At 43.4% G+C, this 21,116-nt stretch overlaps 1 protein-coding gene across 3 annotated transcripts in view; it reads left to right on the top strand.

The window, feature by feature from the left end:
* The window catches only part of tcn2 (transcobalamin II), an 89,826-nt gene extending 69,602 nt beyond the window's left edge, over positions 1 to 20,224 (top strand). For all 3 annotated transcript variants that reach the window (XM_068055273.1, XM_068055272.1, XM_068055274.1), the window contains exons 7-10: positions 5,843 to 6,014; positions 6,338 to 6,518; positions 16,922 to 17,043; positions 18,806 to 20,224. In XM_068055273.1, the coding sequence (XP_067911374.1) occupies positions 5,843 to 6,014; positions 6,338 to 6,518; positions 16,922 to 17,043; positions 18,806 to 18,867 (537 nt within the window). In that variant the 3' untranslated portion in view covers positions 18,868 to 20,224. The remainder of the gene's footprint in view (positions 1 to 5,842; positions 6,015 to 6,337; positions 6,519 to 16,921; positions 17,044 to 18,805) is intronic.
* Positions 20,225 to 21,116: the final 892 nt, after the last annotated feature.

Here is a 21,116-nt window from a genome sequence, read left to right as displayed (position 1 = left end):
ATCGCAAGTCCTAAAATGTGACATGCACCCTCTGACCAGCAAGCTGGTCCACTGAGAGACCCCAGGCTACTGAGCTGTTAGTTTGAGACCCTGTTCACTGAGACAGAACATTCTCCTTATGCACAGAATCATTACAGTGCAGAAGGCGGCCATTCGGCCCATCATGTCTGCACCAGCTCTCTGAAAGAGCAACTCCCCCAGTTCCATTCCCCTGCTTTCTCCCCGTAACCCTGCACATTGTTCCTTTTCATATAACTGTCTAATTCCCTTTTGAATGCTTCAATTGAACCTGCCTCCACCACACTCTCAGGCAGCACATTCCAGACCTTAACCACTTGCTGCGTGAAAAAGTTTTTCCTCATGTCACTTTTGCTTCTCTCACCAAATACTTTAAATCTGCGCCCTCTCGTTCTCGATCCTTTCACGAGTGGGAACAGTTTCTCTCTATCTACTCTGTCCAGACGCCTCGTGATTTTGAATACCTCCATCAAATCACCTCTCAGCCTTCTCTTCTCCAAGGAAAACAGTCCTAACTTCTCCAAACTATCTTCATAACTGAAGTTCCTCATCCCTGATACCATTCTCGTGAATTTTTTCTGTACTTTCTCCAATGCGCTCATGTCTTTCCTCAAGTGTGGCGCCCAGAACTGGGCTCAATACTTTTTGACTGCAAACTGTTGAGTTGATATACCATCAAGTAGAAACAGCTTATTCAAACTACTTGCTTTGTTCTACAAATAATCAATTGAATCAAAAGGAATTTTTGGCTTGGTGAAAAATGGGTCTGTATCTTGAGTCTATCATGTTCAAAGTTATGAAAGGTTTTGCTAGAATAAAGAAGAAACTGTTTCGTTGGCAGGAGGGTCAGTAATCAGAGGACACAGATTTAAGATAATTGGCAAAAAATCCAGGAGGGTGTTGAGAATTTTTTTTTTTATGCAGTGAGTTGTTATGATCTAGAATGTACTGCCTGAAAGAGTGGTGAAAGCAGATTCAATAATAATTTTTAAAAGAGTGTTGATATATGCTTGAAAGGGAGAAAGTTGCAGGGCCATAGGGAAGGACAAGGGAGTGGGACTTAGTGGATATGCTTTCAAAGAGCCAGCACAGACATGATGGGCTGAAATATCTTTCTGTTGTTCTGAAAGTGATTCTTTTTTTGTTTAAAAATATTTGTTAAAGGAATTCATAGTGAAACTGAATAAATGTTGGACCAGTTTTTTCAAAAGCAAGTCATCAAGAAGACATTGAAGGAACTGGATTGGCAACAATGTTACTGGTTATCACGTGACTCAAGTTAAAGATAGAGCAGAAACCCTGGTAACGGGCAGAGATGTGACAAGCATTCCTTTGATTGGACAAGCCCAGTAGCAGCAGACAGCACCTGGGATGGGGAGAAAACTCATAAGTTCTTTTTGGTTGTGAGTCAATGTGTGTGTTTTACCTTCTGGTGTAAGCAGCAGATAAAGTCAAATCTGAAGAAGTCAAGAAAGAAGACCATAATCCAGCTTCATTTTCCAACATCTCTGAAGGACCCTGAGAAGTCCACTCTGTCAATTCATCTCATTTCCTGAATTTGAAGAAAGCCTGTTATATTGCTTTTCAATGCCAGCTGAAAAGAACTGTTTTGAAAGATCTCCCTGTCCTGTCTACGTGTACTGAGAAGTTAGACTTTATGCCAGTTATTGGAACAACATATCTCATCTGTTTTCTTCAAAAATGAGCAAGTAATCAACCCAAGTTCCTTTTTTTTTATCTTTAACAGAGCTCTGATCCAAAATCCCTTTTTTTTTTGGCTAACTGGTTTCTGTATATGTGTGTATGTGACTTTGAAGGGGCTAAGATAAAAAGAAACTTTAAAACTTGGCTAAGGTAAAAAAAAGGAACTTTAAAATTTTAATCTGTGTGTTTATATTTTACTTCATGGGATGAGGGAGCAGTACTTCAGGACATGCGCGATGCCAATATCGTCACCCTCTATAAAAACAAAGGTGACCGAGGTGACTGCAACAACTACCGTGGAATCTCCCTGCTCAGCATAGTGGGAAAAGTCTTTGCTCGAGTCGCTCTAAACAGGCTCCAGAAGCTGGCCGAGCATGTCTACCCTGAGGCACAGTGTGGCTTTCGTGCAGAGGGATCGACCGTTGACATGCTGTTCTCCCTTCGTCAGATACAGGAGAAATGCTGCGAACAACAGATGCCCCTCTACGTTGCTTTCATTGATCTCACCAAAGCCTTTGACCTCGTCAGCAGACGTGGTCTCTTCAGACTACTAGAAAAGATTGGATGCCCACCAAAGCTACTAAGTATCATCACCTCATTCCATGACAATATGAAAGGCACAATTCAACATGGTGGCTCCTCATCAGACCCCTTTCCTATCCTGAGTGGCGTGAAACAGGGCTGTGTTCTCGCACCCACACTTTTTGGGATTTTATCTCCCTACTGCTTTCACATGCGTTCAAGTCCTCTGAAGAAGGAATTTTCCTCCACGCAAGATCAGGGGGCAGGTTGTTCAACCTTGCCCGTCTAAGAGCGAAGTCCAAAGTACGGAAAATCCTCATCAGGGAACTCCTCTTTGCTGATGATGCTGCTTTAACATCTCACACTGAAGAGTGCCTGCAGAGTCTCATCGACAGGTTTGCGGCTGCCTGCAATGAATTTGGCCTAACCATCAGCCTCAAGAAAACGAACATCATGGGGCAGGACGTCAGAAATGCTCCATCCTTCAATATTGGCGACCACGCTCTGGAAGTGGTTCAAGAGTTCACCTACCTAGGCTCAACTATCACCAGTAACCTGTCTCTAGATGCAGGAATCAACAAGCACATGGGAAAGGCTTCCACTGCTATGTCCAGACTGGCCAAGAGAGTGTGGGAAAATGGCGCACTGACACGGAACACAAAAGTCCGAGTGTATCAAGCCTGTGTCCTCAGTACCTTGCTCTATGGCAGCGAGGCCTGGACAACGTATGTCAGCCAAGAGCAACGTCTCAATTCATTCCATCTTCGCTGCCTCTGGAGAATACTTGGCATCAGGTGGCAGGACCGTATCTCCAACACAGAAGTCCTCGAGGCGGCCAACATCCCCAGCTTATACACACTACTGAGTCAGCGGCGCTTGAGATGGCTTGACCATGTGAGCCGCATGGAAGATGGCAGGATCCCCAAAGACACATTGTACAGCGAGCTCGCCACTGGTATCAGACCCATCGGCCGTCCATGTCTCCGCTTTAAAGGCGTCTGCAAACGCAACATGAAATCCTGTGACATTGATCACAAGTCGTGGGAGTCAGTTGCCAGCGTTCGCCAGAGCTGGCGGACAGCCATAAAGGCGGGGCTAAAGTGTGGCGAGTCAAAGAGACTTAGCAGTTGGCAGGAAAAAAGACAGAGGCGCAAGGGAAGAGCCAACTGTGTAACAGCCCCGACAATCAAATTTTTCTGCAGCACCTGTGGAAGAGCCTGTCACTCTAGAATTGGCCTTTATAGCCACTCCAAGCGCTGCTCCACACACCACTGACCACCTCCAGGCACTTTCCCATTGTCTCTCGAGATAAAGAGGCCAAAGAAGAGTTAAGACATGTTTTATAATAAACTGATAATTTTGTTGTTCATTAAAGAAACCTGGTTAGTGTGTTCTATTCTGGGAAAAATAGAGTATATGATTGACTGTATTGATGAGTGGGAAGATTTAAAATAATATGTTGTGACTTGTGGAGAAGTGAGACTAGAATAAACAGTACACTCCTCCCACCTTGGTCGTAACACTGTCCTTTATGGTTCTATGAACAGGCTTGGAGCGAGGTGGGACAGCTGCCAGCTTGTCTTCAGCCTATGGGCTAGTTGCCCCAGATTCCAATGCAGTAACAAAAATTCTCATGGCACAGGATGGTGCCTGAGTACTTCTATTAGAGAGGTTGACTGTTCCATGCTCAGCCAAATGTGTTCCACACCCTGAATTTAGTTCCTCTTGTTCCAACAATGTGGAGATCGACATGTTAATACTGTGTGGGGTTCAATCTGTCTCATGCATGGAATGAGTTTTGGATGCAAGTTCAATGTTGTTATAACAGTTGGTCAAGTTGTGTATTTTATTGTTTAACAAATTGAGAATGTGTGAGTTAAATACTTTACACTAATTAAATCTGTTCTATTGATCTTTTGCTATTGTTTAATTTCTACTTTTAACAAACCTGGTACATTCATTGTAGCCTGTGTTAAATGGTCTGATTAAAGCAGTATTTGTTTTGTTATGCAAAGGAGCTTGTGAATAGGGTTGGGCATATTCCTGGAGGTGTCATCGCATGATCTCCAAGCACCCCATTCCCACATTCCCACCAGTGGTTCCCCAACCCATCTGTCCTTGTGGCGCCCCCCTTTCCACACCAATTACCAACTAAATAGAATATTTGTTATATCATTGGATGATTCTCAACAAGTCAAGAATACAGCCTTTCTCCCATCAGATATTTTTATAACTAACAACAAAGGTGCTCAAAGAAAGTATTTTTAAAAGCAGATTTTTTTTAAAAGGCCCTCTGATTTTTCTTCTGGATTGCTTGGAGCAGTGTCCTGAGATTAGTCTTTATTTCCTGGAGATGCCAGGGCAATCCTGGAGAGTTGACAACCCCAATGATGAGTGGACTCATGTAATTCCCAGTGATCAATTCACTATAACAAGTGGGATTTGTTAACACTTTGGACAGCACTACAATGCCTGATATTCTGCAGGTAATGTCAAATGTTGATGCATGTGATTCACATGAAGCCACGGCCTGCTTATAGGAGTGTTCCTTGACATTGAGCTTGAGAAAAATTCTGGAAGGTAAAGAAATTGTAACACTGTTGTTCCCCAGCTCGTGTTCTTTATTCCCTCTATTTTCTAGTATGTGCTCTGTATGTCCTACTTTTCTCCTGTGCAATCAGTACACTGCATTTTTCCAGTGTGTATACCTAGGCTCAACTATCACCAGTAACCTGTCTCTAGATGCAGAAATCAACAAGCGCATGGGTAAGGCTTCCACTGCTATGTCCAGACTGGCCAAGAGAGTGTGGGAAAATGGCGCACTGACACGGAACACAAAAGTCCGAGTGTATCAGGCCTGTGTCCTCAGTACCTTGCTCTACGGCAGCGAGGCCTGGACAACGTATGCCAGCCAAGAGCGACGTCTCAATTCATTCCATCTTCGCTGCCTTCGGAGAATACTTGGCATCAGGTGGCAGGACTATATCTCCAACACAGAAGTCCTTGAAGCGGCCAACACCCCCAGCTTATACACACTACTGAGTCAGCGGCGCTTGAGATGGCTTGGCCATGTGAGCCGCATGGAAGATAGCAGGATCCCCAAAGACACATTGTACAGCGAGCTCGCCACTGGTATCAGACCCACCGGCCGTCCATGTCTCCGTTATAAAGACGTCTGCAAACGCGACATGAAATCGTGTGACATTGATCACAAGTCGTGGGAGTCAGTTGCCAGCATTCGCCAGAGCTGGCGGGCAGCCATAAAGACAGGGCTAAATTGTGGCGAGTCGAAGAGACTTAGTAGTTGGCAGGAAAAAAGACAGAGGCGCAAGGGGAGAGCCAACTGTGCAACAGCCCCAACAAACAAATTTCTCTGCAGCACCTGTGGAAGAGCCTGTCACTCCAGAATTGGCCTTTATAGCCACTCCAGGCGCTGCTTCACAAACCACTGACCACCTCCAGGCGCGTATCCATTGTCTCTCGAGATAAGGAGGCCCAAAAGAATACTCTAAATAATGGCTGTTACCCAGTGTATGTTCTGTCCTGTAAATTATACAAGTGACATTGACACTGAGCATTAATAATCTGTTACTTTTAGGTTCTGTTAGCTGTGGGAGATAGAGAAAGATGGTCAAAAGGAAAAAAGAGACTACTGATTGAAGCCCAAGAGGGAGCCTTTCGTAGTCCAATGGCACTGTCTCAACTATTACCTGTTCTATACCAAAAAACCTACCTGGATATTCGCCAAATGGACTGCAACAATGAGAATGGTAAGCAAAGGATGAGATCTTACTAAGATATGCTATTGTTAAACTAGTAAGAAAGAATGGTGAATCACTGGGGTGACATGTTGCTTAGATGGAGAGGGAGGGCAGCATGTTGCCACGGTAATAATTACATGGACATGAAGAAAAGGAGCTTGAGGAGTGATTCTCCCTCTCTACTAGTAGGGTTTGGCTATCAGAAACAAGACAAGGAACTGCCAGTGTGGCCAAAATACCCACAAGTCCAAATGTGGCCTCTGTGTGGAGCCAGTAAATAGGTTTCATTTCTATAATACAACCTGAATAACCCTGCTTTTCTTACTGAACAGATGGCCTTAAGCAGATGCGCTCAGAACCAGGGATCACTGAATCAAACCAACAGGTAGGGTTTGTTCATCTCACTGTGAAGAACGAAAGCGCTGTCATTTACAAAGCCAAAGTGCCACTACGTGATCAGATGTCTCTCCTTGGAGTATTGAAAGAAGCAAGAAATAATGATACAAATTTCAAGTAAGATCGTAATTTCCTATCTACTTCAGACTGTCTTACATGGTCTTGCATAGTATGTACAGCACAGAAACAGGTCATTCAGCTCAACAGGTCCATTCCAGTGTTTATGCTGTACACAAGCCTGCTCCCGCCCTATTTCATCTAACTCTATTAAGATATCCCTTGATTCCTTTCTCCCCAGTATACTTCTCTAGTTTCCCCTTTAAATGCATCTATGTTAATCACTTCAACTAGTTCTTGGGTTAGCGACTTCCACATTCTAACCACTCTCTGGCTAAAGAAGTTTCTCCTGAGTACCTTTATTGGATTTGTTAGTATCTATCCTATATTTATGGCCCCTAATTCTGGCCTTCCCTGCAAGTGAAAACTATTCTCCACGCCCACCATATTGAACCCATTCATATTTTGAAAGACCACTATCAGGTCATCCCTCAGTCTTCTCTTTTCTAAAGAAAAGAGCCCCAATCTGTTCAATCTTTCTGGATAGGTATAACCTCTTAGTTCTGGTATCATTCTAGTAAACCTTTTCTGAATCTTCTCCAGTGCCTCTATATCATAACATGGAGACCAGAGCTCCAAGTGCAGTCTAACCAAGATTCAATACAAGTTTAACACAACTTCTCTGCTTTTCAATCCTATCCAATTCTGTCCCTCTGTAATGAACCCCAATGCTTTATATGATTTTTCTGACCTTATTAACCTATGTCACTACTGTTAGTCATTTTTGTATTTGTACCACCAGATGCTTCTGCTCCTCTACCTGATCTAGCCAGTTATTTTCCTCCTTATTCTTCCCACCAAAACGTACCATCTCACTGACCGATATTGAAGTTCATTTGCCAAATACAAGCCCATTCTGCAAATTTATTAATGTCTTCCTGTATTTTGTTGCAATCCTCCTCTATTAATTACAACCCCCAATTTGGCTTTGTCCACAATTTTTTATAATTGTACTTCCAATTCCTGTGTCCAAATAGTTTATGTAAATGTGACAGTGGTCCCAGTACCAATCCTTGTGAAACACTACATCACACTTTTTGCCAGTCTGGGAAACTACCTTTAACCCCTACTTTCTGTTTTGCAGCAGCTTGCTATCAATTCTGTTACTTGTCCCCTGATTCCACATGCTTTGATTTCAGTCATGTGAAGAGGAAGCCCTATTATTCTGCCATTTTGGATCTTAGTCACTAATGTGCAGAACCCTGTGGACACTGTGCAAAGGGTAGTAGATAGACAGAATACACACTAGGGAATAGCTGGGTTTATATATAATATACACAATGAAGAACAGTGTATTCGAGGATATCTTCTGCCTGAACACTTTCCAATCTGCCCCCCATATCCCTTAATTCCCTGATAGACCAAAAGTCTGTTCATCTCAGCCTTAAATATACTCAATGATGGAGTATCCACAACCCTCTGTGGTAGAGAATTCCAAAGAATCAAAACCCTTTGAGTGAAGAAATGTCTCCTCATCACAGTCCTACATGATTGACCCCTCGTGCTAAGGATGTGCCCCCATGTTCTCGATTCCCCAGCCAGGGGAAACAACCTCTCGGTGTCTACCCTATCGTGTCTCTTCAAAATCATGTATGGTTCAATGAGATCACTTCTTATTCTTCTAAACTCCAGAGAGCATCGGCTCAATTTACTGAGCCTCTCATCATCGGACAACCTTCTCAATCTAGTGAACCTTCACTGGAATATCTCCATGGCAAGTATATCCTTCCTTAAATATAAAGACCAAAACCTCCACACAGTACTCCAGGTGTACAATTGTAGCAAGATTTCCTCATTCTTGTACTCCAGTCCCCTTCCTAATTGTTTGCTGTACTTGCATGCTAACTTTCTGTGTTCCTTGTATGAGTACACCCAAGTCTCTCTCAACATCAACATTTAAAAGTTTCATGCCTTTTAAAAATATTCTGCTTTTAGGAACATAGGAATATAGGAGCAGGAGTAGGCCATTCAGCCCATCGAGCCTGCTCCATCATTCAATAAGATCATGGCTGATCATCCACTTCAATGCCTTTTTCCCATGCTATCCTCGTATCCCCTTGTGTCATTTGTATTTAGAAATCTGTCAATCTCTGCTTTAAACATACTCAGTGACTGAGCTTCCACAGGCCTCTGGGGTAGAGAATTCCAAAGATTCACAACCCTCTGAGTAAAGAAATTTCTCCTCATCTCTGTCCTAAGTGGCTTCCTCTTTATTTTGAAATTGTGTCCCCTGGTTCTAGACTCCCCAACCAGAAATCAACATCTTACCTGCATCTACTCTGTCTATTCCTTGAAGTATTTTGTAGGTTTCAATGAGATCACCTCTCATTATTCAAAACTCTAGAGAATACAGGCCCAGTTTCCCCAATCTCTTTTCATAGGACAGTCCCGCCATCCTGGCAACAAGTCTGGTGAACCTTCGTTGCACTCCCTCTATGGCAATAATATCCTTCCTAAGGTAAGGGAACAAAAAGTGCACACAGTACTCCAGGTGTAGTCTAACCAAGGTTCTATACAATTGAAGCAAGACTTCATTACTCCTGTACTCAAATCCTCTTGTGATTAAAGGCTAACATAACATTAGCCTCCTTAATTACTTGCTGCACCTGCATGTTAGCTTTCAATGACTTATTGACAAGGACCCTTTGTACATCTACACTTTTTAATCTCTTACCATTTAAGAAATACTCTGCACATCTATTCCTCCTGCCAAAGTGGATAACCTCACATTTTTCTACATTATGTTCCATCTGCCACCTTTATTTATTTATTTATTTATTTTATTTAGAGATACAGCACTTCAGAAACAGGCCCTTTGGCCCACCTAGTCTGTGCCGACCAACAACCACCCATTTATACTAATCCTACATTAACCCCATATTCCCTACCACATCCACACCTTTCTCCTACCACCTACCTACACTAGGGGCAATTTACAATGGCCAATTTACCTATCAACCTGCAAGTCTTTGGCTGTGGGAGGAAACCGGAGCACCCGGCGGAAACCCACGCGGTCACAGGGAGAACTTGCAAACTCCGCACAGGCAGTACCCAGAACTGAACCCGGGTCGCTGGAGCTGTGAGGCTGCGGTGCTAACCACTGCGCCACTGTGCCGCCCTGACGTTCTTGCCCACTCGCTAAGTCTTTCCAAATCTCCTTGAAGCCGCTTTGCATCTTCCTCACAACACGCATTCCCACCTAGTTTTGTCTCATTCGCAGACTTGGAAATACTACTTTTGGTTCTCCCATCCAAATCATTGATAGATATATAGTGAACAGCTGGGGCCCAAGCACTGATCCTTGCAGTACCCCACTAGAGACAGCCTGCCAACGCGACAATGACCTGTTTATTCCTACTCTCTGTTTTCCGCCTGTTAACCAATCCTTAATCCATGCCATTATATTACCTCCGATCCCATGTGCTTTAATTTTGCTAAACAACCTCCTGTGGGGGACTTTATCAAAGGCCTTTTTTCTTCTTTCTTTCTTTGAAAGTCCAAGTATATGCCACATCCACTGATTCCCTTTATCAATTCTGTTAGTAACATCCTCAAAAAAAACTCCAACAGGTGTGTCAAACATCATTTCCCTTTCATAAATCCATGTTGACTATGCCCAATCAGATCATTATTATCCAAGTATCCATTTATCGCATCCTTTAGAATAGATTCTAGCATTTTCCCAACGACCGATGTAAGGCTAACAGGTCTGTAATTCCCTGTTTTCTCTTTCCCTCCTTCTTAATTAGTGGGTGACATTTGCTACCTTCCAATCTGCAGGAACCGCTCCAGAATCTATAGAATTTTGGAAGATGATCACAAATGCATCCACTATCTCCACAGCTATATCTCTTTCAACACTCTGGGATGTATAATATCAGGTCCTGGGGACTTAAAACCCATTATTCTCTCCATTAAACCTTCTTACTAATACTAATTTCCTTCAATTCCTCATTCCCCCTAATCCCTTGGTTCTCTATTTCTGGGAGATTTATGGTATCTTCCTCAATGAAGACAGACACAAAGTAATCATTTAGCTTCTGACATTTCTCTATTCCCCATTATAAATTCTCCTGACTCTGCCTGTAATGGACCCACATTTGTCTTAGCCAAACGTTTCCTTTTTGCGTACCTATAGAAGCTTTTACAGTCTGTTTTTATATTTTTCGCTAGCTTACATTCATATTCTATTCTCCCTTTCTTTATCAGTTTCTTTGACCTCATTTGCTATATTCTAAAATCCTCCCAATCCTCCAGGTTTAGTACTATTTCTGGCAACTTTATAGGCCTATTCTTTTAATCTTATACAATCCTAACTTCCTTTTTTATCCACGTTTGACTGCCTTTACTTTTGGGGTTTTTGTGCCTTGAAGTAATGTATAGTTGCTGTAAACTATGTAATATTTCTTTAAAGACTATCCATTGTCTATGTACTGTAATGTATTGTAATGTATTTTCCCAATCCACCTCAGGCAATTTGCCCCTCATAGCTTCATAATTTCCTTTGTTCAAATTTAACACCCTGGCTTCAGATTGAACTACCTCATTTTCAAACATAATATAAAATTCTGTCATATAGTGGTCACTCATCCCTAAAGGTTATTTTACAACAAGATTATTAATTAGCCCTTCCTCATTACATAATATTAGATCTAAAATAGCCTGTTCTCTAGTCGGTTCCTCAACATGCCGCTCTAGAAAACCATCCCTAATACACTCCAGAAACTCATCCTCCACAGCATTATTGCTCATTTAGGTTTACCCAGTCTATATGCAGATTTAAATCACCCATGATTACTGTATTACCCATGCTACATGCTTCTCTAATCTCCTGATTAATGCCATGTCCCACACTGGCACTACTGTTTGGCCTATAAACAACCTCCACCAATGTTTGCTGCACCTTGCTGTTTCTCAGCTCTGAACAGATTCCACATTTTGTTTATCCGATCTGAGATCCTCTCTTACTAATCTACTGATCCCATCCCTTATTAGCACAACACCACCTCCTTTTCCTTTTTGCCTGTCCTTTCTATATGTTGAATATCCTTGAATATTCAGTTCCCTGTCTTGGTCACCATGTAGCCACATTTCTGTTATGGCAATTCGTTCATACCCATTTACCTCTATTTGGGCCTTTAAGTCATCTACCTTGTTGTGAATGCTACGTGCATTCAGGTAGCATGCTCTTAACCTTGTTGTCTTGACATTCTGCATTCTAAGCCTAGTTGATGCTCGCCTTTGTTTCGCCTGACTTCTAATGTCACTTGCTAGTTTTCTACCTCCTGTTACCAGCTTTACTTCCTTCCAATTTGAACCCCTCAGGTTCCAATCCCCTTGACAAGCTAGTTTAAACCCTCCCCAACAGCACTAGCAAATCTCCCTACAAGGATGTTAGTTCCAGTCCTGTTAAGGTGTAGCCTGTTCATCTTGTACAAGTCCCATCTGCCCCAGAATAGGTCCCAATGCCTCAGAAATCTGATGCCCTCCCTGCTACACCAATTCTCTAGCCACGTGTTCAATCGATTAATCCTCCTATTGCTATGCTCACCAGCAGGTGGCACTGGGAGTAACCTTGAGATTACTGTTCTTGAGGTCCTGCTTTTTAATTTCCTTTCTAACTCCCTAAAATCTACTTTCAGAACCTCATTGCTCTTCCTACCTATGTCATTGGTAGCAATGTGGGCCATGACCTCTGGCTGTTCATCCTCCCCCAGAAGGATGTCCTGCAGCCACTCCGTGACATCCTTGACCATGGCACCAGGGAGGCAACACTCCATCCTGGAGTCAGGTTTACTTCCACAGAGACGCCTGTCTGATCCCCTGACTATTGAATGCCCTATCACTATTGCTCTTCCACTCCTCTTCCTCCTCTCCTGTGCAGCTGAGCCATCTGTGGTGCCACAGGCTTTGCTCTGGCTGCACGTCTCGAGAACCATCGCCCTCACCAGTATCCAAAATGGAAAATCAATTAGCAACCGAGATAGACTCAGGGAACTCTTGCAGTGACTGCCTGGTAGTCACCCATTCCCTCTCTGCCTGCATGCTCCTAACTCGCAATGTGACCACCTCCCTAAACGTGCTATCCACATAGTCCTCTGCCTCGTAGATGCACAACAGTGACTCCAGCTGCCGCTCGAGTCCCGAAACCCGGAGCTCAAGCTTCTGCAGATGTGTTTGTCATGTGGTGGATCCATGACTTCCCACGTACTGCAGGACGTGCAATCCACTTGGACCTGACTTGCCATGACAACTTTTAAAAACTTGTTATTACAATGAGAAGTAAAATAACATACCAGCTACTTACCAGTCAACTTCTTCCCCTGTACCGAAGAGAGAGGCAGCTACTGGAGACTGAAAAAAGGTAGAAGAAAGAAAGGAGCCCCTCCCTCATGCACTAAACTTCTCCTTCACACTCTGTGCCCTCCAGCAGCACTCAGTGCAGACAAATAGCACTGAGAGTCCCCTCAATTTATATTCCGAAAACAATGCTGTGCCAGCTCCAAGAGCTCTGCTGAAGCTCAGAAACCAGTTTAAGATAGCTACCTAATTAACTATCTACAGCTACTCTCAGAGTGTGTTGGTATACCCCTGTTTAAAACTGCAAGAAACCTAATTTACCTCTTAACTGAAATATGAATTTCAATTAATTGCTAGATGTAAACAAACCAAAATCTAGGCTTGAGCGATTGACCCTTAAAATTCACTCACTTACCAAACTCCCTTCTTCACACTGTTCTTACTACCAAAGTGAATAACCTTACACTTCCACACATTATACTCCATCTGCCACCTTGTTGCCCACTCCCTTAACTTGTCTATATCTCTCTTTGCAGCTTCTTTGTGTCCTCCTCACAGCTTACATTCCCACCTAGCTTTCTATTGTCAGGGCTCTTCGTCTAAGTCCGTAATATAAATTTTAATTAGCTGAGGGCCCAGCACTGATCCTTGTGGCACTGCAGTAGTTACAGCCTGCCCTGTTGATCCCTACTCTCTGCTTTCTGTCCTTTAATCAATGCTAATATATTACTCCCAACTCCATGAGCCCTTATCTTGCATATTAATCGATTATGTGCCTTTTGGAAATCCAAGTATAGAATTAGAACATTACAGCGCAGTACAGGCCCTTCGGCCCTCGATGTTGCGCCGACCTGTGAAACCATCTGACCTACACTATTCCATTTTCATCCATATGTCTATCCAATGACCACTTAAATGCCCTTAAAGTTGGCGAGTCTACCACTGTTGCAGGCAGGGCGTTCCACGCCCCTACTACTCTCTGAGTAAAGAAACTACCTCTAACATCTGTCCTATATCTATCACCCCTCAACTTAAAGCTATGTCCCCTCGTGTTTGCCATCACCATCCGAGGAAAAAGACTCACTATCCACCCTATCTAACCCTCTGATTATCTTATATGTCTCTATTAAGTCACCTCTCCTCCTCCTTCTCTCCAACGAAAACAACCTCAAGTCCCTCAGCCTTTCCTCGTAAGACCTTCCCTCCATACCAGGCAACATCCTAGGAAATCTCCTCTGCACCCTTTCCATAGCTTCCACATCCTTCCTATAATGCGGTGACCAGAACTGCACGCAATACTCCAGGTGCGGTCTCACCAGAGTTTTGTACAGCTGCAGCATGATCTCGTGGCTCCGAAACTCGATCCCCCTACTAATAAAAGCTAACACACCATATGCCTTCTTAACAGCCCTATTAACCTGGGTAGCAACCTTCAGGGATTTATGCACCTGGACACCAAGATCTCTCTGTTCATCTACACTACCAAGAATCTTCCCATTAGCCCAGTACTCTGCATTCCTGTTACTCCTTCCAAAGTGAATCACCTCGCACTTTTCCGCATTAAACTCCATTTGCCATCTCTCAGCCCAGCTCCGCAGCCTATCTATGTCCCTCTGTACCCTACAACATCCTTCGGCACTATCCACAACTCCACCGACCTTAGTGTCATCCGCAAATTTACTAACCCACCCTTCTACACCCTCTTCCAGGTCATTTATAAAAATGACAAACAGCAGTGGCCCCAAAACAGATCCTTGCGGTACACCACTAGTAACTAAACTCCAGGATGAACATTTGCCATCAACCACCACCCTCTGCCTTCTTTCAGCTAGCCAATTTCTGATCCAAAGCTCTAAATCACCTTCAACCCCATACTTCCGTTATTTTCTGCAATAGCCTACCGTGGGGAACCTTATCAAACGCCTTACTGAAATCCATATAGACCACATCCACTGCTTTACCCTCATCCACCTGTTTGGTCACCTTCTCGAAAAACTTAATAAGGTTTGTGAGGCACGACCGACCCGTCACAAAACCGTGCTGACTATCGCTAATGAACTTATTCTTTTCAAGATGATTATAAATCCTGTCTCTTATAACCTTTTCCAACATTTTACCCACAACCGAAGTAAGGCTCACAGGTCTATAATTACCAGGGCTGTCTCTACTCCCCTTCTTGAACAAGGGGACAACATTTGCTATCCTCCAGTCTTCCGGCACTATTCCTGTCGACAATGACGACATAAAGATCAAGGACAAAGGCTCTGCAATCTTCTCCCTAGCTTCCCAGAGAATCCTAGGATAAATCCCATCTGGCCCAGGGGACTTATCTATTTTCACACTTTCCAAAATTGATAACACCTCCTCCTTGTATATACTATATAGACTGTCTCCTCTTTATCTACCCTACTAGTAACATCTTCAAAGAACTCTAATAAATTTGTCAAACATGATTTCCCTTTTGTAAAACGATGCTGAATCTCTTGGATGATGATATGATTTTCTAACTGCATTGTTAGGACTTTCTTAATAATGGATTCAAGCATTTTCCCATTGACTGATGTCAGGCTAACTGGCCAGTGGTTCCATGATTTCTGTCTCCTTCCTTTCTTGAATAGCAGTGTTACATTTGCTAATTTCCAATATGCTGGGACCATTCTAAAATCTAGGGAATGTTGGAAACATGACCAGTGTATCCACTATCTCTGCAGCTCTCTCCTTTAGAACCCGAGGATGTAGGCCATCAGGTTCTGGGGATTTTTCGGCTTTTAGTCCCTTAAGTTTTCTATTATTTTTTACCTGCTGACATTAGTTGTTTTAAGTTCTTCATTCTTATTAACCCATTGGTTACTCTTTATCCCTGGGATGTATTTGTTCAATGTCTCTGCCAATTCCTCATTCCCCATGATAATTTCTCCTGTCTCTGCCTTGAAGAGACCAACATTTACTTTAGCTACTCTCCTTTTTATGTAGTTGTAAAAGCTCTTACTGTTGTGTGTTCCTTGAACCTCTGTCTTTGTATAGACTGTACACAGAGACTGATCACTCATGGGATCAGTAATGCAATATTGTGGGTTATTTGTTGAGTACTGAGAGAGTAGCTAATACATTCTGATGTTTACTGTACAGGGCAGGTATTACAGCTCCTGCGATTGTGTGGGAAGGTGCTGTGGGAAGGGGACAAGTTGTCGGGGGTAGGGGGTAATACCTGCCCTTTTACCTCCTCTCTCCTCACTATCCAAGGCCCCAAACACTCCTTTCAGGTGAAGCAGCGATTTACTTGTACCTCCTTCAATTTAGTATACTGTATTCACTGCTCACAATGCAGTCGCCTCTACATTGCAGAGACCAAATGCAGATTGGGTGACCACTTTGTGGAACACCTCTGCTTAGTCCGAAAGCATGACCCCGAGCTTCCGGTTGCTGGCCATTTCAACACTCCACCCTGCTCTCATGCCAACATTTCTGTCTTTGGCCTGTTCCAGTGACATCGATGCAAGCTCGAAGAGCAGCACCTGATCTTTCGATTAGGCACTCTACAGCCTTGCGGACTGAACATTGAAATTCAATAACTTCAGAGCATGACTGGCCTTTTTTTCATATTTTATTTTTTAACCATGTGTCTGTTTTTCATGTATTCTGAGCTGTTCATTATTCTGCTATTTACACTCTCTCTGGGCTAATGCTTTGCCTTTCACCACAAGCATTAACACACTGTTTGCCTTTGTCCCAGGACAGCTTTGTTATTTAATCTCCCTCTGCCCTATCAAACACTTTCCCCTCTATTCTCTCCCCTACCCCCCTCCCCTTCACTTGCTTAAAACCTAATTCTTTTCTAACCTTTGCCAGTTCTGATGAAAGGTCACAGACCTGAAATGTTAAATCTGCTTCTCTCTTCTCAGTTGCTGCCAGACCTGCTGAATATTTCCAGCACTTTTTGTTTTTATTGTCTTAGTTTTTACTCAGGATTGTTCTTTGTGATTCTGTTGCTGAAGATTTCTGGGTCTTTGCTCTTTCAGAAGTTGAGCTTGTCAGTTGCTGGCCCTTAATTCTTGCATTTTAGTGCCAGTTAAAATATTTTGCTTCTTTCCTGCTACCTGTAGCTTTGAGACCAAGCAGACTCTGTGGGGGCCTTTTCTAACCTCAGTAGACCAGTTAAGGGGACAAGACATCATGAGGACATACTGGCGGCTGATGACAGGAGAGAACACCCCACTTAAACAAGGTGAGAATTAATTTGAGCCAGAGATGACTAGCTCAGCTTAGTTGTAAACATGATAGTAACAGTACCATTAGGAACAAGGGTAGGCCATTCAGCCCCTCAAACATGCTTCACCATTCTATTAGATCATGGCTAATCTGCACATTATTTACATGCCTTAACTCCATAACCCTTGATGCCCTGACCTAATAAAAATCTGTCTGTCTTGAAAATTCCAATAGTCCCAGCATCCACAACCTTTTGGTGGGTGGTGAGGGTGGTGGGGATGGGGTGCGAAGAAGGAAGAGTTCCAAATTTCCATTACCCTTTGTGTGGCAAAGGTCCTTCCTGATTTCCCTCCTGAATGGTCTAACTTAAATTTAAAGATTATGTCCCCTTATTCTTGATTCCTCCACCACAGGAAATAGTTTCTTTATCTACCCAATAGAATTAATTCTATCATTTTAAACATTGCAATCTGATCACCCATTAGTCTCCTATACTGAAGGGAATACAAGTCAAGTGACTGCAATCTGTCTTCAAAATGTAATGTTCTAAGCCTTGATATCATTCTGATGCCAACTATGTCTTCATTTCCAAGAATACCAGTAGAGGCATAGATTTTCACTGGTGGTGATGGAGGAAGACAGGCATCATATGTATGAAAGCAATACACGCAAATATGGGTGTAGAAAAATAAATACATGCATCCATGCAGAAATGAACATGTGCCTATGCCCATGAAGATGTGGCACATGTACAAATACACACATACAGACAATACACATACATATAAAGATATCCACAATATGCATAGACCTGCATGCTAATGTGTGTGTATATATGAGTAAGCAAATTTCCAGTTTTCTCCCCATCTTTTCCCATCAACCCCTATGCTGGGTTTTAATGGGTTATTCCAGCATCTTGCATTCCCAGCAGGGAGATAGGCTATAATGAGTATGGGGGTTGCAAATTCATCCCTGTATTTCCACAGGCAACCCCTTGGGTACTCAATAGTAGGAGCATTGTGGCCCAATCTGATTGCTGACATTACATATATCTACCTGCAGGAAACTCTATTCAGCCAATGGGATCCTGGGTGTTTTACCCTCCTTTTCCTGTCACTGTGCGGTGGCCGCCTGTAGCTCTAGCTTGCTGCCTCAGCACAGACTAGGATCAAACAAAGAACCGTGCTGGTCTGGATGGCTCAAAGTTGTATCTGGTGGTGCATTTCCACATTTTAAGAGCTGCATAGTGCTTTAAAGAACGACTCACATTTATATCACACCTTTTAGAATTTCAGGATGTCTCAAGGTGCTTCACAGCCAATTAAGTACTTTTAGAAGTGTAATAACTGTTGTATGTAGGAAACATGGCAGCCAATTTGCACCCAGCAAACTCCCACAAACAACAATGTAATAATGACCAGGTAATCTTTTTTTAGTGATGTTGGTTGAGGGATAAATATTGGTCAGGACATCAGTGAGAACTCTCCAGCACTTCAAAATAGTGCCATGGGATCTTTTCTGTCTCATCTGAAAGAACTCCAACAGGGTAGCACTGGAGTTATAGTCTGGATTTTGTGCTCAAAGCTCTAGATGAATATGTATTCTCTAATATATTTCTAGAAGTGGACCGACCCACAAGCATGGGAAATTGTTTTTTGTGATATACAAATAGTAGATTCATAACTTCTGAATGCTGGATCATTTTGTCCATCGTTGCCACTCAAACAGGGATCCTTTATCTTTATTCATGCTATGTTCTCAATTTTCTCTCTCTGCAGGGATTCAGGATTATCTCCCTCATCCAGGAGAGGACATCCTCCTGCAGCTCAGCACGTTCTAGCAAGTGCAAAATGAGCTGCTGTCTCATGCTCACCTGCCCATACACCCCTGTGCCCAGTTTGCTCAGTGACTGATGAATAATTCAAAATAGCGAGTTAACCAATAAAGAATTTTTAAATCGAAAAACATAATTATTTGGCTTTTGCAGCCTGATTTAACAGCAGGTCCTAGATTCCAGCAGGCAAAGGCAGTGACGCCCAAGAAAAAGATTGACGTCCCGCTTCCTGCTGCAATTGCAGGGTTGGACAAGCGTCTGATCTATCTAACCTTGCTGACAGAGATCCCAGCTATCAAAGGTTTACTCTGTGCTTCACACTATTGCATCATGTCCGTGGGTCACAATCTTCCATTTTTTCTTCAGTTTGTCCGTTGCTACCACAGTCAGTGTGGGTCAGGTCTCCCTCTGTGTTTCACTTGTACTAAGGAGTGTACAGCTGGCCAACCTAAAGCACCAGTTTCCCACAGACTTTCCATACTTTAGGAAAATCATGCCCTGCCCTACTTTTCTGAAAGAGAAGACTTGCTGGGATACAGTTCTTTGTGTGAGCAGTCCACTGTTACCTCACCCAAATGGCCATTCTTTACGTGTGAGCCTCGATTTTTCTGGCCCCCCTGAGGGTAGCATGGAGGCAGGGAGCCCTGAAAATACTGATGCCAGGCAGCATGTCAATTTCAGGACACCGTTCCCAGCACCAGCAACCAAGCCAGGGAGAGGGCAGGGCAGGAATCCTGCTATCCCTCCCTATTGAGGCCAATTAAAGTGCCTGCAGGCCATTTAATAGTAGGGAGCGTCACTGCCAAGCCAGATAGTGTCCTCACCCATCAATAAAACATAAATTTTATAACAGGAATCCCTAGTTAGTGATCCAGAGTGGATTCACTGATTTTTTTTTCTCTTTTATTTTGCTTTTGCTTGAGGGCATTGCGACCAATTATTGCAGTCCTATTGCTGCCTCAACTCAGCACAGATCAGGGACTGAACTCAAGTTCCTCTGATTGGCATGGCTCATGAGATAATCCTAAATGTGGAATAATTTCCCCACCAGACAGAAAAGTCTCACTCTGACATAGTGACCAGTTGTACCTCGATACATTGACTGATTTTGTTTCAGTAATCTGCTGTTAGGTTCATATGAGAGATTGTATAAATAAACCTGGTTAATGGATAAACTGTTGTACGAGTAACAACGTGCTAATGGCACACTGTTGGGGTAAGAGGAGTAGGCAGCTGGGAAATATCCCTAAACCTTGCTTCAGCATGGCCTGAGGTGTTGCAAACGTTGCTAAATGCCTTTTGCATTGTTGCGACATATTGTAATCATGTTTTGTAAAATTAAAATATTAAAAGCGTTTGTCAACTTCTGCCTTGTTTTGATTATGTTCTATTCTTTTAGATGTTCCTCAGTTTAGAACATATTGCTGTCAATTTGTTCTCCTGATCCTACATCATTTTTCCCCTTCCTACATCCACCCGGTTGACATCCAGATCACTTCAGTGATCACTGTATTGTGTGCTTGGGAGGAACAGGTGACTTTGGACCTATACAAAAGCAAAATACTGTGGATGCTGGAAATCTGAAATAAAAACGGAAAATGCTGAAAATATCTGGCAGTTCAGGCAGCATTGATGAAAAAAGAACGTGCTGGATTTTCTGGACCTCCCCGCACCCCAGCCCCCCACCACAAGGGCAGAAATGGAGGCAGGGGCCCCCGAAAATACTGACGCCAGACGGTGTGCCAGTTTCAGGATGTCATTCCCAGTGCCGGCAATGTTCACCAGGGCGGGGAGCGGACGGGAGAGGAATCCTACTCTATTCCGTATTGAGGCCAATTAAAGTTGTTTATAAGCTTGTTAAGAGCATGTTAATATTAAAGGGTGGTATATTGAAGATCAGCTGAAGTGAGGTGGGTACAGAGTGGGGAGCCAGTCATCGCTGCCCCAAGGAATCACCCTGGCCCCGTAAGAGGGTCAGCAGAGCAGAGGAGGACTCAGCCTTTGTAAAGGAGGTGCCCTTTATGCTGCGCAGGTGGAGGGGAGAGTGGACACTCAGTGCTCAGGTATTGAATGGGTCAGCACCTTCCTGGAATCACAGGGGCAGAAGAGCAGGGGGCAAGGCTGCCAGTCACAATTGGGCAGCCACCTGTCCAGAAGGAAGGTTGCACCTGGCAATGACTTATAAGTTCCTGAGCCAAGTGGTGATGAAGGACAGAAGGGCACAGGAGAGGAAAGGGCCAGGAAGGACCTGGAGG

Source organism: Heterodontus francisci, chromosome 23, assembly GCF_036365525.1.
Source record: "Heterodontus francisci isolate sHetFra1 chromosome 23, sHetFra1.hap1, whole genome shotgun sequence".
NCBI lineage: Eukaryota > Metazoa > Chordata > Chondrichthyes > Heterodontiformes > Heterodontidae > Heterodontus > Heterodontus francisci.
Note: the sequence above shows the minus strand (reverse complement) of the source record. Positions and strands in the feature narration are given on the sequence as shown.